At 38.7% G+C, this 27565-nt stretch overlaps 2 protein-coding genes across 4 annotated transcripts in view; one reads left to right on the top strand and one right to left on the bottom strand.

The window, feature by feature from the left end:
• Positions 1–23282, bottom strand: part of LOC119732715 (endothelin-converting enzyme homolog) — a 67194-nt gene extending 43912 nt beyond the window's left edge. Inside the window, exons 1-2 of one of the 3 annotated variants that reach the window (XM_038206360.1) lie at positions 23064–23282; positions 16368–16681 (exon numbers count right to left, since the gene is read on the bottom strand). Coding sequence is in view for 1 of the 3 variants with exons in the window: in XM_038206359.1 (XP_038062287.1) it covers positions 4675–4710 (36 nt within the window). In the remaining 2 variants the exon portion in view is untranslated. Of the gene's footprint in view, positions 1–4674; positions 4891–9505; positions 9525–16367; positions 16682–23063 lie in introns of those variants that run through there. The other 2 variants (XM_038206361.1, XM_038206359.1) reach the window with 2 other exon arrangements.
• A 450-nt stretch (positions 23283–23732) lies between these two features.
• Positions 23733–27565, top strand: part of LOC119732714 — a 34757-nt gene continuing 30924 nt past the window's right edge. Inside the window, exon 1 of the mRNA XM_038206358.1 lies at positions 23733–23964. Coding sequence (XP_038062286.1) covers positions 23898–23964 — 67 coding nt within the window. The 5' untranslated portion in view covers positions 23733–23897. The remainder of the gene's footprint in view (positions 23965–27565) is intronic.

Raw genomic sequence — 27565 nt, 5'->3', positions numbered from 1 at the left:
ATATAAACAACACAGTGCATCCTCCAACATCATCTTTACATTTTGCAACACAGCCTCAATCTTGCAAAATCCTCCATTTTGCAACAACAAAAAATTGGGAGGATTTGGGAAGGTTAAAGGTAGAGTGGACCATTTGCAGATTCCAAAGAGTGTCTGGTTGACCAAAATACTGTTAAAACACTTACTTGGTTTAAATATAGTAAATGACACTAAATTCCTTGTGAAAATATTCCTAATGGCATGCTGCCATTTTGAAGAAAACAATTAAATAAGGCCAAGATGTATCAAGTGACACATTTTTTGGAAATTTCCGTTAAAAGTTGGGTTTTAATTCGGCGAATCCGAAAATGGGTGTGCGCATGCGTTGACGCGACGCAAACATGCGCACGGTTACTTCAATTCGTCAGTTCAGTGCGTGACATCGCGTAGAGCTGCAATCAGCTGAATGAGAACGTGTCCTAGACGCCGATTTCGGGCGCAATTCAAAATATGACTTGGCAACTTTTGAATTGAAATCGAGATCCTAGACTATTGCTTTCTCGAAATAGACATCATTTATAGAGCTAAAACTTCATCAGGTAAGTTATTAAGCACCCATCTTAAGATTTTGAGCACTTTTGTTGCTTCAAACAAACAAAATGCACAAATTACAAATGGTCCACTCTGCCTTTTACCATGGAGCCAGGGATCAGAGCTGGCTGCACTAGCTTGAACCGAGGCTAAGGCATCACCAGAGACAACCCCTCCATACCAGAATGCAATAACAGAGATCTCACTGCAATAACCCAGGCCTGCAGTAAAGGGCCCTCATCAACGCAGCTGAAATATCTCAGGCACTTTCAAAAGTTTACACATGCTGGGAGAAAATTACAGTTTTGACATTAGACAATTGTCGGACCATTAAATTTGTCCAAACACCAGAGGTGGGTGGCATTCAGCTTTCACTCAAATAAATTAGCCCCACTATTCATACATAATATTCTCAATTCAATCAATTTCATATTTTCAATCACATATATGCTGTGCAGCACCTGAATAAATCAATATAACTACATGTATTTGTTTTTTGGAAGACTATTTTTATGCAAAGTGAAGTATTGTTGAAAAATGCAGTTAATATGATTTGTAATATTCAAATGTGAGGAGAAATCCAATAAATTGAATTTTGCAGCAAATTGGAACTTAAAAGTATGAAAATATGTGACTATTCTTCAACATTGTGGATGTTTCTACACTGTAGGTGTGTGCATTGACAGGTACATGTACACGTAGAACAGTACCGGGGACCTGATTGATCGTCTCACATAAAGACCATACTAGTTTATAAAAGCACATTTGGGAAAAAAATGGCTTTGCGTTCTTTACCCAATATGTGCACAACCCATAGAGCTATATTAAATTACTAGAGCGCTAACTCTTCACTCTTGCGCGCGGAGACGCTTTGAAGCCGCCCTGGCATGCCTGGGCGGAGACACTTTGAATTTATGTGCGCGTTTGTAGAACACAATCAAAATAGATGGATTGAATTTTAAAAGTGTACTCTAAATGCAACGCACAAGTAGAAGATACGCAAATAACTTGAGCACGTCATGACGGTTCAAAAAACATCAAGACGAAAAGCATCTGCAGCGGAGGGACGCGCACACGTTGTGTTTGCGTAGAGCAAAATGACACGCTCATTTGCTGATCGTGCGTTTCGGTTTTGGGAGCATCGGCTTCGATGACGCACCGGTATGGAATACAAACGCAGATATGCAAACAGACGTACAAAATATGTCTAGTTCTCCATAAGTTTGTGCACAAACATGGATGCGCCCAGCAGGCATCACTTTGTACATGAGTTAGCACTCTAGTATTAATTTAATATAGCTCCAGGCACAACCCGAACAGAGTCCATATTAATGTGTCCACAAAAGGCATTGGTTCTGCAAGCAGAATTATCATTCCCAAGGAATGGACCTGGACAAAGAGGCACATGTACACACGAAGTAAATTCATAATTCTCATTCGTCAAAATGGAGTACAAATGCTCCAGGGAAATTTTGGAATCATTCAATTACAAGTAAACCCCCTAAACTGAACAGTGTCTTCCTGAAATGATATCACAGCAACATCCCCCATCCGTTGTCCGGAAAAGCATGGAGAATTTTTATATGTAATATAGAGTGCACTTTTCAATAAAAGTAACCAAAAAGGGATATCAAATAGTTTCAATTATTTAAGACGAGTAGAAAGTTGCACAAAATGTGTTTCTGAGAAAATTTCACATCGCACGGCCCCTTTAGCAAAACTTGGAAATTTTTGTTGGTTTGGCCCAAATAGAAAGTCAGAGCTCTGAAGGCAAAGCCCAAGTTTTAGCAATGGCACCTGGACTGACTGACACCAACAGAGGGCAGCAAACAGTGCTTTAAGATGATCAGCTACAGAGCATTTTTGCAATGCCCTGAAAAATGTTGTGGTTATGTTCACAAGAGGGCGCCCTAACAGTTTGCTTGAGAATGTCTTTTTGACACATCTGGCATGGTTGTCAAATGTAGTATTTGTTGTTCTTGCTATGTGGGCAACAGAAGCTACAATTATTCTAAGTTTGCATTTGTACATGAGCATGTACCGGTACCATGTCTTCCAAAATCAATTTACAAATACTTTAAAAATATTCCGCAGACACAAAACCACTTTGTTACGCCAAACGGTGTCGACTTAACATGTTTACAGTGTCCACTTATTAGTGAATAAACCTACTTATCCTCAAGTTTTTATTCCGCAATTTGATTTTAATAAGAAATGGATACCTTGACAAGACTACAAGAAGCCCACAATTGCCTTGTTTGATACTTACAGAAGAATGCACAAGTGGAAAGTGGTCACCATGTAACTTACATTAACTGTCCAAAAATACCATTATAATTTGCCTTGCAGTGAAAAAAATATTTGGCCTACTTTCTTTTCAATGTTGTTTTCCACTTAAAGGGATGTTTCTCCCAACAATTTAAGAGAAAACGCAACTTTCATCTTGCTTCAGATTATGTCCAACTTTTGGTTGCCAACAGTGGGACCTTACGCTTATATTTGCATAAATTTGCATAAATACATGTGTGGTAAAATAAGTCTAACAGTAAAGCCATAAAATATTTATTTTTAGATTCTAACAAAAATTTATGCCAAAGAGCAGATCAACATGGATAACAAAGAGTTAATTGGGCTACAAAACGCGCTTTGAACGAAATGATGTTAATCGGAAATAACATTTAAAAGTAGGATATACATGTAAACATCCACACAACTATCCTTTCAAAACTGGACGTTTTTGTGTTATTCCTGTATTATGCGTGCGTGATGAACGAATTTCGGGGTCCACTTTTGCGACACCAAAAATTCAAGCTGTTTTGATGCTAGTTGTGATTTCATCCGTAAAGTGATTCGCCTTTTGCGGACGTTTAAGAAACCATATTTTGTGCGTTGGTGATTGGTCACCGCGCGCTGTTCGCGAGCACGGTGCTGTGTATATACATATCGTACGTACATTGAATGAAAGTGAAAACGACAGGAAAAGCGTATTTGTACTCCGTCGTGTCCGATAAGAAAAGGGAACGGTAAGACATTAGGTTGGTTTCCTTTGAACCAGATGTTTGAAATAGGATAAGTAAACGATCCAAAACATGAAATTTTCGGGCCCTTTTATTTGATGGCGTTCATGTGACTAAATTGAACATTCTGCCAAACCTTACATAGGTTGCTGCTTATCCCAGTACATGTACATCCATACATCACACGTACAAGAAGCAGTGAAAATGTTGGGATTCAGAATTTTTAGCTCAAACGTTTAAAAACTTAAATGTCTTAAAGGGAAGATACAACATTTGCAAACATCACAAAACGAAATGATCAAATTATCACAAAATACCTTACTGGATTGTTAGGGAATGACAGTCTAAAGCATTCTGTAAAATCGTGGCTCCTGCTGTGCTGTCATTTTCGAGAAAAATGGGATTTTTCCAACGCTGGTCGGTCGACGTTGGAGAAAACTGGCTTTTTTTCAAAAAGTGCTCGTAATTTTTCATAATTAGGTATTCCGCGTTTTCTTTGAAATTGATTACACACATGTGAAGGGGCACAAGTCTGCTAGACTGATTCTCTGACCTTACAATTCCCCAAAGTCTATACATTGAGCATCCGTTTCATCTTGTGTGGGGTCAGGGAACCAGACTACAAGAACATGATTGGTTTTCTTGGCTTTTCCAGCTTCTACAAGCCTTAAACGTGAAATAAGTCAGTGTAACAATATTTGCTATAATATACTGATCCTCCAAATCCATTTATTTCTGAAAATTGCAGCAAAAGCAAATGTTGTACATTCCCTTTAACATCACATTCTTAATATGAAATTATGAGTGCATATGGTTAAAATTGTATAGTCCCATTACCAATAGATTAATCATTATTACAAATTCCACAACATATTTTAAAAATGACAATTGTTTAGTTAAAAAAGCAAAACAAATTAAATTTCAAAAATGAATATTAGAGCACTATTCATTAATACTGTTTATGTTAATGTTTGGGGATTTATAACCGAAAATATAAGGCAGGCTTTCGTGATAAAAATTCTTTCCATTTTCGGGCAAAATTATATTACCATACGGTACATTTTGTATACATGTACGTGTACAGTACCTTGTTGCCTCGAAGCATGGAGCTGGCAATGTTCATGCAAAATCCTCTCCGATTTCAGCCGTCTGTGAAACAACCAATGTGCCGCGACAATGACTACATCTACATGTATGTCTAGGACTGTTGCAGCACATCCAGTGATTTCCTGAACGAGTCTGTTTTCTATATTCTGATGTCTTCAGACGAGCAATGTCAGATTCTTTCCGTTGATCGCTCGCCCACTGATGTCAAAATCTGACACAGAACTGTAAGGAATCCGTGCGAATACACGTGACTGCAATCAGACCAAGCGTGTGTCCCGACACGATACGAAGGAAACCAATTTCTCGACAATGGGAATGAAATTATAATAATGAGGAACGAGCGAGGTTTTTGTGGCCGTCGAATGTAATTTGCCGTTCGCTGTGCATCGCAGTGTCTGTAATAAGTAGGGCACAATAATAACCCTCATAAAATAATTGCACATCTGGCGTGGATTGTTGATGATGCATAATGATTGATTGCCTGGGCAGATCTGTTGCAACATCGTTAAAGGCACTAAGAACATTCGTAATTACTCGGAAACGGAAGTACTGAGATAATGAGGAAAACATTGCTAAAAGTGAAGCTAGGGATGTTACCAAATACCTTGTGAAATTATTCCGCCTGAAATGGTTTCCTTTTGGAAGAAAAACAAGTATTGAAGATGGGGTTCAAAAGTGTGCCAACAGGCACACTTTTTTTACATGTGTTAGCAACAGAACCCAGTTAGAGGACACAAAAGAGTGTCAATTTGTTATCAATTTTCTCAAAATTAGTATCCACTGAGCTGAAAGTTTACTAATGCGACCTTCTTAAGATTTGCGCAATTTTGTTGCGTCAAACAAAATAACATGCATAAAATGCAAATGATCCTATAGATAGATAACAGACTTTTGGTAGGCGATCAAAACTGTACAAGTTCTGACAAGGATGTCAATTTAGTCAGAAGGGTGTTTGCGACACCACGATTTTGTTTTTTTGTTTGTTTGTTAACTTTGTTGTTTGTTTGTTGGGGTTGTTTGTTTGTTTGTTTTTCAAAATAAAGGCACACAACTTCAGCAAATATTTTCCAATTTTACTGCATGTAAAAAAGTGTTCTACAAAATGTTTGTTTGGTTTGGGGTTTTTTCTTCAAAATAAAGGCACACAACTTCAGCAATTATTTTCCAATTTTACAAAAACAAAATCCCTGGCAACAACTGAAAATTGTTATCATGCCATATTAATTAAACATACCAGTGCATATATACATCATCACATACAATATTAATTTTTATATGGCAAACAGTTCGTTTTGAGTATGAAAGACATGCATTAGTGATGATTTTCATTAAATGCACGCTACATGTAGTACAACCCACTTCATCGTACATGTCGTTCACTTAATAATTGAAAACCAATTCATATCTCACTGAACCGTGTTGGGCAACAAATTGAAACCGTATGATCAAAGAAAATAAGATGTCCCTGAACAAAAGCCATTCTACATTGTATATTACATTAGGTGTGCATGTACATGTACATATGTAACATAGACATGACAAATTGGACAGACAACGTAACTAATGATGGCTCAATCAGTGGAGTGCTATCATGGCTGTACTGGTATTTTATTCGGAGGTTGCAAATTTGAAAGCCATTACAATCAACTTTAATTCTTTGCCCAGAAATTAATAATGTGATGTTTACACGTTTAAACGTTTAAACGAAAAAAATTCAAAATCTGTTTACAAATTTTCCAAAACGTTTAATTAAACAAGACCCAAATTATAAAAGAAAGGGACCCACCTTCATGTTAATACCATCTTCCTTTCAGCTATTTAAAAACGTAAATAGCAGAAATAAATAACGACGCTTTCCAATCATAATTATGTTTGGTGTTACATATTTTTTTAAATATGAAATATATTTTTGGGGGTTTGGGTTCCGCTTTTTTTTTTTGACTCGCCCTGTAGTTTCAGATTTTACTTTTTCAATGATGTCTATTTATTAGGTCATTCATTGTAGATTTTTCATTTTGCTTGTACCCACCGCCCAAACCGGGCGCTCGGAAGGGCCAATTTCTTCTGGATGCATTCTATGACATAATTCATCGAGCTCTCACTGGATAGAATTCATTTGAACAATAACATCGGTTAACCCTCCCGCCTGCACAAAGAATGTATTGTATGTGCATTGGTTGAGGCAGTATCTCCACAAAGCTTTGCATGCCTGTCCTTCCCTCACAGAATGTTGTGAAGGAGATTTGCCCTGTTTGGGCGGTTGGTGGTTGTGAGCGAAATTTATCATGTCAATCACGCTGGTCTACAGACATAATGGGCAGGCGTCAGCTTACAATGTATGTGAAATGGATAAACGTTTAAACGTGTAAACGGTATAAACTCTTTGCTAAACGTTTACAAAATTAAACACAAAGTCACATCCTTACCAGAAATGACTTAACCAGTTCACGTCCGATGACGTGTATACACGCAAAGGTTTTGCGGTATTCGGAACGGATGACGGATAAACACGCAACGAGCGAGGCCGGAAATATCTGTCTGCGACCCGCTCGCAGCGAGCAAGGCCAGAAATATCAGGGTGTGCTACCCACAGATGACGGCCTGAACCCGTCTGGCATCGAGGTTCGTGAAAAACAATCCCGCGCCTGGGTCCGGTCAATGTCAAAATAATCCCGGCGCAAACTGGTTAAATTTCAGTGAAGGTCGCACTGTGGTTAGAATGTAATTTAAAGGACCACAAAAAGCATTAGCCCCTGTATCGCCCCAAACTGCCCCATCTGTTACTCTGTACCGGGACGATTACCACCTGAAACCGCTCTCGAACATTTTATTCTATGGTTTATGGATGCTTCATCTTGGAATACGTAAACACAATGTAATACAACGTATTTTTGCTATGTGTTAATTATAATGAAATAACTTTCCAGAAATTAATAACTTGGAGAAACAATACCCATACTTGTCAATTTACAATTAGAGAAACAGTATTACAATTCCATCTTATAATAGTATTAGGCCAAAAAAAAAAAATAAGTCGGTCTCTGGTCAGCGCGCGCGTCGATTTTAATCATGTGCGTCAATCTTTTTTTTCCCAAAATGTTCCGCTGTAGCTCCAACAGCGCCCTCTATTGCCGCACCTCCTAATTTTTTTTTATCAAAGAGCACCAAGGAATGGGAAATTGCACCAAGGCAAATGATCGAGAGCACCAAGGCAAATTATGGAGGACACCAATGTACATGAGGACACCAAAAAAGCAAAATAGTACCCCACCTTGTCTGTACAATCCAAGCTTGAAGAAAAAAAAAAAAGAAGCCGCGTCCCCGCGTCAATTCCGGAACTTCAGTCTGACCAGAGACCGAATATTTTTTTTTTTTGGCCTTACATTGAATAGAAAGAAATTATGTGCATGAATTCAATTCCTTGCATTGGACCTGTCTGGTTTCGGAGAACACATCACATTTCTTTTAGCATGATAGTAGTTCTGCATGAGTTGGCAAACACAATGGATTATTCATACATGTACATGTACTCATGTGCACACAGCAATGCTTCATTGGAGTGATGTTGCCACGACGACTGTCTCCAAGCCAACAGGAAATGGGGTCTACTGAGCTCCTAGGATTTTAAAACACTCTCGCGACTAATTGTATTCTGAATTATGCCCAATGCTGTGTAGCATCTTCACGTGATGGTCAGGCGCCAACAGTATTGCGTTTGAATGTCTCTTCCAATGGTCTTCCCCAACTCTCCTTTTCTTACCGTTGAGGGGGTACTTGTGCGCGGAGCCATGATGCATACATCACATTTCTTTACCTTTGCGAATCAAGGACTACAAATTATATCGCATGGGGTACAAAGTACTGTAAAAGTGAGCACATACGTACATATCATGTAGGCCTACAACGTACAGTCTGTGACATACAAGTGCAAGTGGTACATTAATTTAGATTGCAGAACTGGAAAGTACTTTTTTTTTTCAGAAAGCCATTACACGTAGGCCAACAACTTCCAGAACTGAACCGTAACCTTAACTCAAAAAATAAATCATCTTTAGCCCTATAACCTCCCCAACTCCATCAAAATCCATCCCTCCCCCCCTCCCCAATTTTGATAGATTTTGGAGGACTTGGTCCTGCAGGCCTGGTTTGACCATGGAACTACAAAATGCATTGGAAGCAGTGTGATTTTGGCCGACATGGTCCAATACTTCGTAAAATACAGTAGGGAGTTAGGGTTAAGGTACATGTAGCCCCATAAATGTGGCCAATTTACTGGACTACATGTGTACCTCCGTAAATAAAGGCCACGCTTCCACCGTGTACAAAAACATGTTGAACTTTGTCAAATTTTGATTTTCACATTTAGGCTTAGTTTGTAGTTCATTTTTGCTTTAGAAGCATACTCACCCTCTTTATAGGCTAATCAGAAAGTGCTACCTTTTTCAGATGTCTATTTTTCGTGGAATTTCCAGATTTGTTAGCACACGTTTGCGTATCAAAATTTCAACATGAAATTTCACAAAAATTAGACATCTGAAAAAGGCAGCACTTTCTGATTAGCCTATAAAAAGGGTGAGTATGCTTCTAAAGCAAAAATAAACTACAAACTAAGCCTAAATGTGAAAATCAAAATTTGACAAAGTTCGACATGTTTTTGTACATGTTGGAAGTGTGGCCTTTATTTACGGAGGTAGTCCAGTAAATTGGCCACATTTATGGGGCTAGGGTTAAGGGGGATGTTCAAATTAAATGGTAATCCTTCTTTTGGACCTCCCACCAAACAGCAACAGCATGCACAGAAGAATTCTTACCTTGTTTAGTGGAGAGCTGGCAATATATTAATCCCGATGCTTTTCACAAAATAGACAATGGACTATACCATAGAGCTACATGTAGGACTGTGGTAGTACTGGCCCAGACTGTGAGTTTCCAAATGCAGCTAACAGGCAGCTTGTACACAGATCCCTAGACTAAACAGCTGTACATGAAATATCCCGTACATACACGCCCCCTACCTCTAAAGGAATCAGTCATCTAGTTTTTATAGACCTTGGACAGTCCAGCCTGCTTGCCAAACCACAAAACTTGGCCAGGACCCAACAATGTCAGAAACCACCTGTTCAACCCACCAGCACCTGTAGACATGTGATTTATATTACACTGTATTACAATGTATTAATAAATACCTTGGAGAGTTGATGGTTTCTGATTGGTCGAGACTCGATCACGTGGCCGGTCATTAACGGTGATAATGGACCGGCTTCAAAGATCAAACGAATAAATGGCCCCTGAACCAGCATTGATCAAGCCCCGTTCAACCCCATGCAAGCCAATGATTGGTCAGAATATAGTAACAGTCCTGCGGTAACTTTTAACAATTGAGCACTGCACATGCGCTCAACCCCCATCGCGTGAGACTGACGCGCGCGTATGCAACACAGTTGCTAGGGATGCGTGCGCGCGCGCGCGTAAGGAAGTTTTGAAACGACATCGTACAGCAGTGCAGTGCAGTATATACTGAGGATGTTTACGACGAAAGCGTAGATCAACGATTTATTTTCTTTGAAACACTTCACCCACCGACATATTTACCTTTCCTAAACCAAGCATCTTTGTAATTCCGGACACAAGGAATGTGTAAACGAGATTTCAGCTTCCTCCATCAGGTAAAGATATGAAAACATTGTTGTAATTTGTTTCGCTAAGGCAGCAGTTTCTGTTGAGTTTACGTCGTTATAGCTGTTACTAGTTAGTGTTAAGCTAAAATATGGCCCATGAACATGAACACAAAAAAGTCTGGAAATATCGCTGGAAAAAAGTTACAAAATTGGAGCATTTTAACTGTTTATTTCGTTATAAAGGTATTTATTAATTCGTCTCGGTCAATTAACAGCGGTCACCCCCACACCCGGTCATTATCACGCAGTGAAGACCGGCTCCTCACACTGTTATTCCCTTATTCATTCCCAGATGAATACATAAAACCACACACTGCTGGTGGCATTTCTGGCAGTAAAGAAAAGTACATGTTTGGGTCCATACCTTGGACATTTCCTGAATCATGCAGGTTCTGTTTGCTTTGTTGGTCGGGATGTTGGGTTGCTTGTTTGTTTGTTTGTTGTTGTTGTCAAACAATTATGAGTTAGCAAACTACATGTACCTATCCAACAACTAAAACAATTGTTTGAGGTCATTCTTAATGACACTTGAAATTGAATGGAAACTTAGAAATAATAAATAATGCTAAAGAAAGCCCATTCCACACTAGGTCCCAATGCGCTGTACAAGACTCATAATTACCCCTGCTCACTGGGCCAATGAAACATTCCAAAGACCATCTCAGCTCCCTGGGAAGTATACAGGTCGATGCTGCCATTTTGGCTCAAAGCAGCTAAAATCAACAACAATACAATCTCTGCCCTCACAGGTACCCAATTTACTCCTGGGTGGGGAGAAGCAATGAGTGACAAAGTGCCTTGCCCAAGGGCACACGCACCATAACCCCAGGCTGGACTCGAACCCACAACCTGTAGAATTACCTGCAGACCACGAATTCAATGCTCCAGACCTGCCACAAAACCCCACAAAATACGTACCAAGGTAACAAATGTCACACTTTGATGCGGCTTCGCACATTTGCACAAGTAATCACACCATGCAAAACACCTTGGCCGATTTTGATCTCAAAATTTCGGGCCAAGAGATCAAAGCAATGCACTATTCCCTTGAGGGATGTTTTGACAACAATTCCACACGCAGCCCAAATGTAGGCCAACAAATGTGACCACTTATAAGGTCAAACATCAAGGAAGTTTTAATAGCCCAACACTTCAATGCTTGTCACGACATCCCGCTGGGGACCTATCGGCTGTTGACATGGTAACACAATCATGTTGTTACAAATTAAAGTGCAAATCTGTCTGTGTTTTACATGTTTACGTACTTTGTATTGCATTACACTTCAATGAAGAAAGGAAGTTGTAAGAGTACCGTTTTAACATTGAACAAGGAAATGGACTTCAAGGTACACCTACTGTACATGTAGCAGGGTTTGAACCTGCGACCTCCGGATAACCGTTCCGGTGCTCTACCAACTGAGCTATCCAGCCATATGTTGGCGGTTCCCCATTTTGTCAGTGTCTTTGTTCAAGGGGCACCAGTCAGTCTCCCTTCGTGGTTTTTAAAGGGAATGTATGTATGTACATCATTGGCTTATGCTTTAATTTTCAGAAATGAACTATTTGAGGGGTTAGTATAATATATCAAATTATTGTTACACTGACATGTTTGAAGTTTTGTTTTCGAAAATGCTGGAAAAACCAAGAAAAACAAAAATGTTTAAGTAGTCTGGTTCCCTGACTCCACTGAAGATGAAATGGATCAATTTACAGATGCCGGAAAATTGTACGCTAAGGGAACCAGTCTAGCTGACCTGCACCCATTCATGAACATAAAACCAATTAGCAAACAAAATTGGACTGAAAAAAAAAGGTAAATTTGGAGCAGTAGTGAAAAATAGTTAGGTTTTTCCTACAGTGGTCGGCCGACCACCGTTGGAAATGTAAACAAAAATATAATTTTCTTGAAAATGACTTCACACCAGGTGCCATAATTTTACAGGATGCTTTAGACTGTCATCTACCAACATCCTGTAAGGTATTTCATAAAAACTTGGTCATTTTATTTTTCGATGTTTGCAAATGTTGTATTTTCCCTTTAATTGGAACAAATGTATTGTGTACTTAACTTTTTTATGAATTTATTTATATCGGCCTATTTATTTATTTATTGACAGGCACACAATAAAAGAGAACACTTATAGAAAAAGACAGGCCCAACTCGCCCAAGGATTACCCAAAAGCGAACCAAATCATGTAAGAGCCTCTCCAGACAACAAGCAAATGTACGAACGACAGTTGCATTTTCTGTGACACGTCAACAATGGCACCTTTCATGAATTATTTCCCAAATTATAAAAATGTTTTTGACTGATGAATCAAATGTACATATTTATAAGTATTTAAATCGCATGACTGTGCAGGGGTCAATGCAATTCCTGTGAGAAAATCAAGATTACATTAATTGTTTTCACTGACCATGTAAACTACTGAAAGGAAAAATCCTCATGAAAAAATGATGGACAGAAGCACATATTAACACTCCCTCTCTGGCTGGCAATTTCAACAAGGCCAGCCCAGTAGTCAGAATGAATCAGGTGACTGTTTGTAACAGTTTAGTGCTCCCTGCCTTCATAGTGCAGGATTGACTGGCTGTGATTGTTATGAAATGCTATACTTTGACTGTAGGTGATTGATAAGCCAGCTGTACCTACCAGTCACCTGCTTTTGTCTGTTGATGGAATTTGACTGTCACAGTGCCTATTGAAATATGATCTGACTGTTGGTGACTAGCCTGTGTAAAAGGCATGACAGGGGAACAGGATCGAATTTTTGACTATCTGTGACTGATCAAACAAATGGAGGGCTAAATTTTTATGATAATTATTACAAAATACATGACTGATTAGGCTAAAAAGTCTGCACAACGTGTACATGTACATATACCATACATCCGCACATTATGCAGAGTTTTCGCGAGCACTAACCAAACAGGGCCTGTTGCACGTGAAAATACATGTAAAACAACCAATCCAGAAATGAAGCCAAATGCCTCGTAACTTAGTTTCTATACATTGTACGCAATTTACTAATTGCAATACATATATGGACCGCAATTTGCTGAATAATTGACGATCCTCCGTTTAAATTGAATCCCAACGGACATCGTATTTGATCCTTATCGCACATCAGGCAAATTGCTGCGGCCATCCTTTCAATCACTCGCCCGCGCACCGTGGCCCCCAGTCGATATTCCGTATCCAGTACATGGATCGGAATCCATTATCAACCCCGTACGTCGCCCAATGGCTGCACGATCATGCATCGGAAGCTACGAGCAATGCTTAGGCACACACTCTCCGCAATTAGTTGCTTGATCACACAAGGACAGCGCACAGATAGGAAAATGACAGCCCGATCACACCTATGAAGCCCATGGTTTGGGGCCAACGACACACTAGATTTTCCCTAAAAAAGGGTGAAAACACGTATGTTAACATTTTGGGGGTTTCAGAGATGTATGTACATAAAACATAGATACATGTATTATGAAAAATGTGGCTAAATCTAAGGCTGCAATGCATGTAGTTTGCAAGACAGTTCACGTACACCACATTAGAAAGGGTGAAAGTTCATATCATTTAATAATTTCTGTATGACTACAGAATGGCGTGATTGACATGATTAATCAACAATGATTGACATATTAACCCTAACTCCCTGTAAAAGCATTTTTGCTAGGATGCAACCTGCAAAATCCTCCAACTGCCTCCATGTAAAAATTGCATACAGCTTCAATCCTGCAAAATCCTCCGTTATTTCTTGAATGTGGTCCTTGGAGGGGTGACCACTGCCTCAATCCTGCAAAATCCTCCAGCAATCACTGTCAGTATGTTGAGGCAGAGCCAGTGACATCCTGGAGCAGTGCAGAGGATTTCTAGTAATCTAGTATAACTAAAGCCTACAGGTAAATTTATGCACGGCTGAGCATTAAACAACACAAGGTTTAGCCCAAGACCTTGACACATTATGCATCCTCCAAATCACTATGCACATTTTTGCCACATAAGGTTTTGTAAATTAAATGCAAAGGTTTGAAAACATCTACATGGAATTGTCCTACGAATATGTGTTCCTAGCTCTATGCTCAAAGGAAGATCGCTTGAAAAAAGGTCAATTTTTTATGATCAGGTTTGGTGTAAACGTTTTTGAAAATTTGTAAACGGATTTTATTTTTTTAATTTTTTAAATGTTTAAACGTGTAAACGTCACGTGCTCATTACAAAATGATTGAAAAGAAAATATAAGAACAAATGAAAATGTACAAATATGAATAGCGATCAATTTGTCCAGGTGTACATTGTACATGTACCGGTATTTACACAAGATGCACATGATTGCTGGAACACAAAAAGATAAGTAATCAAAGAGATAAACAATGATGAATGAAATCGGAAATTGAACATTTTCCAAATAAAATGCTCTACATACATGTAGGCCCTAAATACTCTTGCACTGAAATTCCAAACGTAGGCCAACATCTTCAAATATATTTCAGGAGTAAGAAATGCAGGAGTAAGAAATGTGTAAACATTGACATTTTCTTTTCATTACATGTATTTTTATACACATAGTATACAATGTATACATACAGCTTGGCTATTTGATACAATGTGCACATGGGCATGTACAAAAATGTAATGTATTCCAGCAAAGTGCACACTGCCCTTTAGTCATGTTAGTAGTAATGCATACTGCATAAATTCTGAATGCATAATCCTCTATCCACACATCTGCAATGATGCTGACGAGTGGAAATGCCATGGTTCAAGTTTCAACAGCTGAACATCAACACGATAAACGATGATGGCAAAAAAAAAATTACATCATAAATTAGTTTCCCAAAATGCATGAAGCATTGCGTGTAAATATTTTGATATTCTTGTTGAGTTTGTTTACATCACATCCTGTGTAGAGTATATGAATTACAAGTACCCCCTTAGCTATTCGAACTCAAGCTTTAAAAAAAAAATATAAACTTCAAACATGGGGCTACATATGCCGAGGTTACATTCACTTTTGTGGGTTAATTTCTTTTCTTTCCAATTTTTCAGAATTTTTTCGATTACGCCAAAAAAACAAAAAATAGTTCGACCCTAATTTTTTTTATGGGAAAAATCAGGAAAAAACACCCAAAACCATCAATTTCTACCTCTTACCCTTGACTACATGCAGGCACCTCCATATGATCGTACACAAAAAAAATTGGCGAAAAAACAATTCCCTACTTACATTGTACATGACCTACCTACCCTGTTTTCGAATGTCATGTAATCGGAAGCAGGAGCATTTTTTTTTTTTTTTTGGCCTTATCGCAACTCAATTCTGGCAAAATTTCAAGAATCCGAAGGACATGGCCATGACCCACTTCCAGGAACATAATTAAAGTCTATTTTTTTCCTGTTCCTGTTACATCTGACATCTATGATTATTCTGATGCACTTCCTATAAATGCAGTTGTCCTCCAAGAGTGATTATAAATAGCAAAATACATGTATGGGTATGTTCTTACCCAACAAATAAACAAATTGTTTTAAGTCATTCTTAATGATACTTTAACGGAACATTACAAAGTACCAAGGTAACAGGGACGGGAAAAATGTCACACTTTGGACCCTAAATTTATAAAACTGACCCACATTTGAAAACAAAAAATCTGTCACAACTTGATAAAAACAAACATGTCAGTACAGTCGTGAATTTCTATACGCCAGAGGACAATGCTTTGTGTTTCCCTTTGTCCCTGTAATATAACACTCTCCCATAGACTAAGCACATAACTGTACGATTGAGGACCATTTTCAACAAAAGACCCAACGCTCGAGGACTGAAAGGATCTTTTGTTCTCCCTTTGTGTGCGTGTCCTCTATCGTAAAGCTATACAATTTACGTACATCACACTGACACACTGAGAACGCCAAATTCATTACTGCATTTGTACGGTTGTACCGTACAGTACATGTACATATTGTCATGATTGTAGGCAACACCTCACCTTATAATTCCCAGCCAGCTTTTCAAGATGGCCGGCTCATTCGCCGGTAGCTGATTTCCCAGAGAGAGAGAGACGAAAGAGAGTGATGAATTTCCTGTCTTCTCGCACAGAGAGATGAAGCGATTCGACCGCCGATTCCTGAGTGGTTCAGGGACGACCGCAGACCCCTGGATACTGTCTTGCGCTTCTCCACGCTCCGTTAATCAATGATGCGTAGGAAAAACTGACGCGAGGAAGAACGACAAGCGACCCGAAAGGCCGGACGAAGCAGCTTGATGAGGACTCTTGGCAAGGCTTCCAACACTGTAACCTTTCTGCAAAATGGATAAATGTATTGGATTGTAGTTGCCTTAATTAAATGCACACGTACAGTATGTAATTTAGGTTGATACAATGTGTGTTGAATCAATTACACGTATAGATCTACGTGTATCCTTTTATTTCTTGTAAAACAAACGGCTGAACTGGACCTCTCGAATAATTTATTAGGTCTTTTCATAATTTATTAGCTGACATGTAAGCAAATTAAAAGAGTGTGTAGAGCTTGCATTTTAATTGCTTTCTGCAAACTAATGCAAGCGCCTCAGCATTTTAAACATATAAGATCAACAAGTTAGCAACTGAAAGGGAAAACGCTCCTATTTTTCCCATTTAACATTATTTTCAATTTTTGTTTTGCCATTTTGAAGGGTATTTTGGTGCCTTTTTGGTTTTTAATGCTAATGCGATTTCCATAGTCACGAGCAAAAGTGTGATGTCATTTCAGGCAGAAACCTCCATGTAACAGCTATTTCAGCACCAAAAGTTGCCAGAATATTTTTAATTTTCTTTTCTTTTGGTGATTCGCTGTTGTGTCATTACATTGCAATGTGCCAATGAGCAAGCTTTTCTAACAAACGTTTTCAATGAACAATTTTTGGGCTCACAGTTTGAACAGAAAAACCCTAAACTGAACAGTGTCTTCCTGAAAAGACATCACAGGAGCAGCGCCCTCAGTTGTCTGGAAAAGCATCGAACATTTTTTAATAAATACACTTTTTAAAGGGAATATACATCATTTGCCTTTGCTGTAATTTTCAGAAATGGATGGAATTGGAGGGTTGGAAATATATAGCAAATATAGTTACACTGACTTTTTTGAGGTTTTGGGTTCGAAAATGCTATAAAAACCAAGAAAAACAATCAAAACAAAGGTCAGGGAACCAGTCTAGCTGGCTTGTAACCGTTCATAGGTGTGTAATCGATTGCAAACAAGTGCGATGGTCAATTGGGATTTGAAAAAAAAGCCAGTTTTTTCCAACGCTGGTCGGCCGACCAGCGTTGGAAATTGATACAAAAATACCACTTTTCTTGAAAATGACAGTATACCAGGTGCCATGATTTTACAGGATGCTTTACACTGTCATTCACTAACAGTCCAGCAAGGTATTTCAAAATGATTTGGTAGTTTTATTTTTTGATGTTTGCAAATGTTGTATTTTCCCTTTAATATAATTATCCAAAAAGGGATGTCAAATAGTTTTCATACAATTAAGGAGTAGAAAATTGCACAAAATCATAAATGTGTTCCTCAGAAAAAATTCATCACATGGCCCTTTAAGTATTGTCTTGTACCCCAAAATATTTTCTTCTAGTATTTAAAAGAAAATGCCTTTTTTCTTTTTAGACATTCAGTAGTGTACGTACATGATCGACACACTCTTATGGGAAAAAGGACCTTTTTAATCCATCGTTTAATCCATTTGACCTCTGAATTGGCTATAAATTGAAAAATGATAGGCCTAATTGTGTACAGTTACGAACAATTTCTTCTCATAAATGAAAAATAAGACGTGTTTGAATCCCTGAGAAGTGTCGAGATGACACGGAGACACCCCTCTGGCAAACGCCATGGCAACCAGACAAATTCACAATGAGGAACAGAGGCGAACGATATGTAGTTTCGTTTTGCATAGAGTGGCTCCGGACTGCGTTTTCATGCAGCGCTCTGCTGCATGCGTGGTTTCCGTTGTGTTAGGCCCAGGTGTGCTTTATTCTAATCAATGGATGAATTAGTTTTGATTGGATAACAGCCATGGGTTGATTGAAGTGTGCTTTCTACGTTTAGCAGGTTTTATTTGTTTTTCATTTTGCGCTTGTTTGCTGGAAGGATGGAGAAGTGGGGGGGGGGGCCTTGCCTAAGGTCTGGCAAATAGCCAGGCTTTTCGTAATCTCATTTTTGAAATACACAATAAAAATATTTGATTTTTTTTTTGGTAAATTGAATATAAAGACTCTGATTGAACATTAAACGAGATGTACATTCAACTTTATACAGAAATTAATTAAACTAGCTCATTCAATCTCAGAATTTGTAGATTTTTTCATTTCAAGCAGGTTTCATTTTTTTTTTAATCCTGGACACATTTGCATGTCATTGTCTATTTTTTCCTTAAAAAATAAGGTTTTAAAGCTCATCTATAGATTGTCAATATAACGGCCAGCAAACTTAATAATTAGATTTTTTCAAACTCATCAATCTATCACTCTCAATTGTTAATTCTGTTCATACTACTGATTGATTGTTGACACATTTTTTTATTTGTCCAATTTTGAATTCTTGAAGAACATGAATGTTCTGGGTTAAGGGACATTCAAATTGTGGTTGTGGGGTTGGGTTGGATTGTTGAGGATCAATTTTTTTTTAAGTCATTAACTGAATAAAGACTAACTTATCCTCACACACTTTTAATATGCAATACAACTGAGGGGCCCTAAAACATTCAACAACAACAACAACAAACAGAAACAAAAACTAGCAAACAAAAACAACATTTTGTTAAATGTTGGTTTTTTTTTGACTTTAAATCATTTGCAATCTGCGAGTTGAATCTAGACAATCACGGCCAAGTTGCTGAATATACTCCTTACAATTTTCCTCCAAGGAAAAAAATCCTCGTCAAGTCTTATAAAAATAAACAAATAAATAAAAATTCACACTATTTGCAAAGGGTTTCACAAGACTATAAACTCTGTAATGCAATCTGCAAGTTGAACCCAGACAATCATGGCCAATTCGTTGGATATTCCTTCCACTTTTCCCCAGAGAAACCCAAGTCTTATCAAAGCAATCGTTTGAACAGCGATGCCACAGGACAGATCAAGTGGGCATGTTTTCATTTGAGGGATCTTTGATTTCTCAGAGTCCGTGAATAAACACAGAGGACTCTTGGAATTTAATTTGATTGCAGTTGGTGGGTACGTCAATCTGCCAAGTGCGGCAATGTTTGTAGTAGTGCAGTGTCTTCAAACAGTCTAAAGAAAAATGCGACACGTACGGTACATCGATTTCACTCATAAGAGTATACGGGTACATGTAGTAGAAGCGCAAGCATGGAGCTATCCGTTTTATAGCTCCATGGTACAAGTGAACATTTTCCAGGGTTATTCAATAATTTTAGGGTCCAAAGTGTGACATTTTCCTGTCCCTGTTACCTGGGTACTTAGTAATTTGCCATTCAAGAATCGTTTATTATTAGAATAATTACAAATGATATTTTAATTGTTGGGGGGGGGGGTGTAGTTTGCTATGCATAACCAGTCTTGGAGGACGACGGCATTAATAAGGATGGGGGTGGATGTGGGGTGGGAGTGGGGGGGGGGGGGGAATCACAGCCATATAAAGGACTGTAGCCAGCTATGATCACAATCCCTAGTCCAGTGTACATGTAGGACCTACAGTCAATGCCCTGGTACAATGGACAGGTCACATTGTGTTAGTGATAGTTGAGATTGAAAAGTAAACAACATTCTTGGTTTACTAAGCATAGAGCTAGCCAGACTGGGACTTTGAGTGCTAAAAAACATGCAAAACGAAATCAGGCTAACTTACTCACTCTTTAGCCAGCAAAATTCTCCAAAATGTTCATTGTAATGGGCAAAGAAAAGGTCCTCAGTATTTCAACAACCAAGTTTGCAGACTCAAATCAATTTTTAAAGGAGACTTTCCTTCAATATTTTGCACATGGGAGGGAATTCAAGTGATTTTAAAATGAGGCTAAAGACTAGACTTGTAAGCCTACAAGTCCAACCATGGTCCAACTGTTTGAAAAGACTGACCTCTTCATTCGTTGTCATTAGTCTGGTGGCTCACTATGGAGAAATGTGTAGAAATAGAGACTAGTTCCACACATGCCAGATATTTCTTTTGGCACAGTCACAGTTGATTGATGCAGTACTGAAGGGTTGTTGGACTGGTTGTTTCAGGTGCCAGTCTATTTTCTCGTATGTTTTCAATACCTTAAGTTTGGGACTTTCAATCTCATGTATCCCGAATTTTCGGATTAAGACTAGCCAGATGGAGATTGCAACACATTATCTGATCATTAACGGATTTCGAGAATTACACATTATGCAGAACTTGATGATATGACCTACATTGTGAATGTTCTGATAATTTTCTTACATGTATATTGATACACACTTTCTTTGTTCATGGCGGTAGGGTTTGTTGGATCAGTACATACATGAAGCTGTGTACAATACACATGAAAAAAAAAGTGTGAACAGTGTACAAACAACGTGAACACAACTACACATACACGCACATTTGTTTATGGTGTAAATCGAGGATTTTCTTTTGTTCCTTTTCCCTTTTCCTTTACTTTATTGCAACAACTCTCATTAGTTTTGTACACGTTCTCTAACCGAGGAGTCCTTGATTCGGTTTCTGACCTCGACTCATAGAAGATGTTGCACGTGTGTGTCCTCGATTTACACCATAAACAAACGCACCATGTACATACCAATCCAATAATAAAAGTGTCTTTGAACATCATTAAAATCCCAAATAGTTGTGGGTTTACTATAAAAACAAGGCAGTGGATATTTAGCCAGCGTCGGCTTTCTAGTAATTGATGTATTATGTCGGCACGGCACTGAACATGCACAGTGACTGTGTTTTAACCTTGACAAATCTTAGTCTGGTTCCACGCCAACATTGTTGTTGTGACTTCGTATCCACGAGATGAGAATCAGACTATTTACAATTAATTTCGGACTTTAGGCCCTACATGTATCTCCCTTTAAAAAAATCCTCCGAAGTCATGAATTCAAAAAAAAAAAGACAATGTAATACTTTGCAAATAAATGTATGATTCAATTAAAAAAATAAAAGAAGAATATTCTTAGTTTTTGAGATGAAAAAACCAAAAACGAATATGTAGGATGAGCGCGACAGGGGTATTGTAGTTTTGTACCTGGAATCGCTCAGTCACTTTATCAGAAGCGCCATTCATTCTGTCATCTGCTGCTCAAAAAATGTTGTAATACACTTAGCCCGACTGCGTCTGGCCGTACAGTACTATCCCAAGCTCTGTAGTACGGCCAGACGCCCGATGCTTCCACAGAGACTGAATTTTGTTGGCCGCCGATGTAGCGATTTTGCTACATCTTTCGATCGCGATTATCTTTTCATCCAGGACACAAATTTCCAAAGTTAAGGTTCGTAGTCGTAGAGCAACTCATACCTTTTCGAAAAAACGTTGTTTGGTCTCAATATTTTCATCCATCTGGCCACAAGACGAATTTCAGTCATCAGATTCCACAAATATCGTCCCCCATGCGATTCCCCATGCGATTTCAAAATGGCGGCCGCGCTGTAATGTATGCAATATGCAGGCGCCCCCGCGCAAACTCATGAATATGCATAAACAGTCTGTGACGTATGACCTCGTGTTTTTGGACGTACGGCCCCGCTGCACGCACGTCCAAAAAACACGAGGTCATACGTCACAGACTGTTTATGCATATTCATGAGTTTGCGCGGGGTGCCTGCATATTACATACATTACAGCGCGGCCGCCATTTTGAAATCGCATGGGGGATCGCATGGGGGACGATATTTGTGGAATTTGATGACTGAAATTCGTCTTGTGGCCAGACGGATGAAAATATTGAGACCAAACAACGTTTTTTCGAAAAGGTATGAGTTGCTCTACGACTACGAACCTTAACTTTGGAAATTTGTGTCCTGGATGAAAAGATAATCGCGATCGAAAGATGTAGCAAAATCGCTACATCGGCGGCCAACAAAATTCAGTCTCTGTGGAAGCATCGGGCGTCTGGCCGTACTACAGAGCTTGCGATAGTACTGTACGGCCAGACGCAGTCGGGCTATAATACACTATACATGTACAAGTAATATAGAATCATTATGATGTACTCATCTATAGTCAAAGAAGGCGCTGTAAGATCTCTCCGGCTTAATATCATTGACTAAAAGAATGTAGATTAAAAATTGAATATTAATGTTCTACCATAAAAATCTCAAAACGCTTTACAAAATATCAAAACCACAAGTCTTTTCGCAATTTCAATGCATGTGTGCACATCATGATTCACGATTAGTTTTGAAATTTGAGAGATAAACAACTCGCCACATACGAGCACATTCTTGCTTTAAAAATTAAAGTAAATGCAAAATTTGATTCCAATTTTATGCAAACAAAAGCTCCCATCTTCTTCCTGCATGTCCCCCATTGACTTTGCGTGCATTCATCTGCTTTGTTTATAATTATATTTCATAAAAAAAAATTATAAACTGTTGTTGTCATGGTAACTGATGGTCGTGCACACGCGCAGTTGAACTTGCGTAAAGGCTTATTTTCATTTAAAATAAAAAGAAATGCAAAATGTTAAAACAAGGCAACTACTTACATCTTTGATGATCGATAATGGGGCCCTACTTCATCCTCATGATCCTGGCTTCTTTATGCAACAACACCCTTTTCCTATGAGAGCTGAGCTGGATAAGTGGATTGTTTATTTAGAGTAGATTTCCATTGAAGCGCACATCCCACCGTTCCCACGTTCTCTTGATTACATAAACATTGCAGCACATTCCTAGCCTAGGCCTCTGCATCAGCTGGAATTAAAAACAGGTGCATAAATAGATCCCACTGGTATCCTTCCGGTTAGGAAGTAGAAAACAATGCCCTTGGTCCGCCGGATACCAGTGACATTCATAAACAAATTATTTCAAGTGAACGAGGGAGGGCGCGCTTTTGAATTAACGGTGTCGTCACTTGAGTAGTTGTCGTCACTTTGCCGGTTGTTGGCACCCAAATGTGCGTCCATTGAAGAGAAAGGTTACAGTTTGAATTCCATATGTGTTATTTTATTCAATGTGTTATTTTATTTATAAAAAAGATGGTTTTATGAACATAATGGTATGTAGGCTTTTTAGCAACAGCACCAACGACGTTTGTCTAAGATAAGAGTGCGCGTAGCGCGTTTTTTTAATTATTCCAAATTGCGCGCGTCAAACAGAAACTTGCATTCGTCACGCGCGCTCACTATATAATGTGCACAAAACACAAGGTGAAATGTTACTACACGTACGTCCGTACATTCAGACGTTTACAAATGGCGTCCGCCAATCGACTCGTACGGCGTTGGTCGCAACGAAACATATCGTTTAAATTTTGGCGGGTATGTTTGAAAATTCGATTGTCAGGGACGGTTCAGTGTTCAAGGTAGAAGCACAGGACAATGACGAACCAGCTGAGACTCCACATTGTTTTCATTTGCCTGCAATTTTCTACCTCCATACTTGCAGGTGAGTACTACTCCTAGAACTATGAGGCTCCGCGTGCTCCGCTCACGCGGAGCCTCATAGTTCTAGGAGTAGGTGAGTACATGTACTGATGTAGGTAGGCTAGGCCTAGGCTGAAACCAACAGGCCTCAAACTCGGGAGAAGTGTTATCCCAGGTTGGACGGCTTCTGTTCTTCATTGCATTCCTTCCTTAACGTATTGCGGTAAGGGAGTCCACCGTGCTAGGAGAAGTGTGTCCTTGTGTACCTTGGCCTAGTACTAGGCCTATATATTAATTTAATTAAAGGAAGGCCTATTTCTAGCCCAGGTTGGACTACGTCTTCATTGCATGTACAGGCCTAGTCGCACTCCCTATTAAGTATTATTATCGCGGCATTCCTATTATCGCGGCATGGGAAATTTCTCTTTTTGCGTTGCCAAAACTCCTTCAAGTGGCGATTTTTATCCAGTTCACCAGTCATTAAGGACTTTTTGCCGAGTTGTATAAAAAGGACGATTAAACAATGTTGTGTCTCAGTTCGGGACTTTTAACGATTTTTTATAAACATTTTCCCTCAGTCACTGTGTCTGCTAAAAGGTACCGTCTATATTTTAACATAAATCTTTAATGGTGCTCTGTCCATAAAAGTTCCATTGTCTGGTTCCCATTCTTCAGCTGCAAATGTAAAATGTAGTCGAAGGACGATTTTGCACCGCGAAATCGTAAAAACATTTACGGGATCAAAATAACTTAAGCACAGCGCGTTAACAAAAATAAAACGGCACACCGTGTAAAGTGAATGGCGCCCCCAATCGCCAATCAGTAGACTTGCCTCAGTGATTTGTGTTCTCCTTTCGGGGGAAGGGCAGGGTCTTAAGAAATCATCCTGCAGACATATAGTCTTTAATCAACTTCAACGTTAATAAATGTAAGACTTTATTCAGGGGATGTTTTGATCAAACATTAACTATGAATAAAAAAAAGTTGAGATCATTATAAAAAACACTTTGAGTCCGCCTCCGTTCGCACACTCCGAGCATGTCTATTTTCACAGGCATCGTACACGGAATAAACCACACCTCTGTCAGATTTTTTTATATTAATTTGAGAAGGAAGAGTTACACTTCACAAAAGACAGGACAATTCGGGAAGGTTAGTGGGCAATCTCTATTCCGAACGAGAAACGCGTGATAAGTACCGCGATAATAGGACAACCCATCCTACAACGGAGTCCAACCATGGGCTAGCCTATTTCTAAGTTCGCTCATGGCACTACGAACCATGAGTGTCTTCTTTTAATTTACTCAGTACTAGTGAGGCAGTATTTCTTGAGATATTGCCCAAACCATGAGTGTCTTCTTTTTACTCAATACTAGTCAGGCATCGGTGTTGACGCTGTGTAAGTTGTTCTGTGTCGTTCGGTCATATTATTCTTGTTGTTTGGCGATTTCTCGTGACATTTAACTCGCGATCGTGACATAGCCTATTATGAACAAGTAATCGCCGGAATTTTGAGTTAATACATTTAGTATTTCTCGATATATTGCCCGAACCATGAGCGTCTTCTTTTTACTCAGTATTAGTGAGGCATCCGTGTTTACGCTGTTTCGGTAGTAGTGACCACTGTGCTTGTGGCGCACCCTCTATCGAAAAAAAAATAGTATTTAACTGCTTGGTACATTTTGTCTCCGTGTGTAAAAAAAAAAATAGACGGAAAAGTGTAGATGGAATAAGTGGTTGGCGTAAAAGAATGCCCTTTAAACAAATCGAACAAAGAAACTTCTTTGGAAATTTTTGGGTTATTACAAACAACGAGTGGTTTATTGTATTGAACGTGGGCTTATTCGGATTGTTGTTCACGGTTAAAACACTCAGTTGTTCGGTCATATTATTATTCATGTCACGATCGCCAGAACAATTTTACAAGAACTCCCCAAACAACAACAAAAATAATAATATGACTGAACCATTTAGTGAACAACATTCCAAATAAGCCAACGTTCAATACTATAAACCACTCGTTGTTTGCAATAACCCAAACAATTCCAAAGAAGATTCTTTGTTCAATTTTGTTTTCAGGGCATTTTTTACGCCAACCACTTTTTTCATTTACACTTTTCTCTCTATTTTTTTAACGCACGGAGACAAAAATGTACCAAGCGGTTAAATACTATTTTTTTTTCGATAGAAGGCGCGCCACACGCACTGTGGTCACTACTACCGAAACAGCGTCAACACAGATGCCTCACTAGTACTGAGTAAAAAGAAGACACTCATGGTTCGGGCAATATCTCAAGAAATACTGAATTTATTAAATCGAAATTCCGGCGATTAATTGTTCATAATGTGTCACGATTGCCAGATTAATTTCACGAGAAATCGCCAAACAACAAGAATAATATGACCGAACAATTTAGTGTTTAACCGTGAACAAAAATCCGATTGAGCCAACGGACAATACAGCGTTGTTGGCAATAACTCAAGAAATTCCGAAGAAGTTGCGTTGTTTAATTTTTTTCTAGGGCATTTTTGTACCCCAACCACTTTTTAAATACACGAGTATTAAATATCCATCATCCACAAACTCAATTCAATATTTCAATATTTCCAGACAAAAATTTACAATTAACATTGATAAATGCCTTTGGAAAAAATGTTATCCAATCAATGATTTAAAAACGTCACTTGATTTCATATATATGAAGTCAACCTGATTGGTGCAAGGGTAAATACTGAAGACACTCTAAAGGGGCTTGGCTTGATCACGGATCGTACACACAAGGATTAACGACTCGCCCAACTCCTGGTTAGACGCGTGATAAAGGCCCGTACTGGTGGCAAAATACCATGAATACTTTCCAACAAAGACCACTGCGCGCGGTGGCTTTCAGATTTGCATGGCTTTGCGCCCGATCTGGCGTCGAAGTCTGTTAAGACAGCGAATTATATTTTTGAATATTCATGAGTCAACGTTTTAAGTCTTTATTATCGAATTCTGATAAGTGATAACTACATAACCATGGTAATGCCGAGCACAATATCTTTAGCTTTAAGATGAACAATGAAATGTCACTTTTGTTTCATCGGTTCGGCATCACATCTCTCTAAAACGTTTTAATAAAAGCCTAATTAAAAACGAAATGTAGGTAAACAGTGTTCTCCTCGAAATTTGACGTGTATTTCCCGGGTAAATACTTCATCAATGACGTCAAAAACTGCATCATACTATCTGTTATATCCTGAAGTATTTATATTTTTATAATTTTGGAACAATTATATCTTAAATAAGGAGTAGTTTTGCTTACAGTTTTATGAATTGAGTTTTTATATCCTACATTTTGAAAGTGCTACATGCAAATCTTTAATAAAACAATGGTCCCAATAGTTGGGTTTCGATTTTTCTTTACTCATCCTGTATTCAGCCTGATATCCTGGATCATGCATGTTTCTTTCTTTGATGATGTGTAAACAGAATGATCGTAGAGAATAAAAACCCCTTCTTTTCCCCAAGCCAAAAAGTACTCACTTCCCTAAATTTAAAGATTATTTTCTCCACGAACCAACCCTTGTATGCTCTGTACTACGATCTCGAACTGGACAGTCGTGCATGCGCATACCAAGTA

The sequence above is a fragment of the Patiria miniata genome, unplaced genomic scaffold (assembly GCF_015706575.1).
Source record: "Patiria miniata isolate m_02_andy unplaced genomic scaffold, ASM1570657v1 HiC_scaffold_24, whole genome shotgun sequence".
NCBI classification, from domain to species: domain Eukaryota; kingdom Metazoa; phylum Echinodermata; class Asteroidea; order Valvatida; family Asterinidae; genus Patiria; species Patiria miniata.
This window is presented reverse-complemented; position numbering and strand designations above follow the sequence as displayed.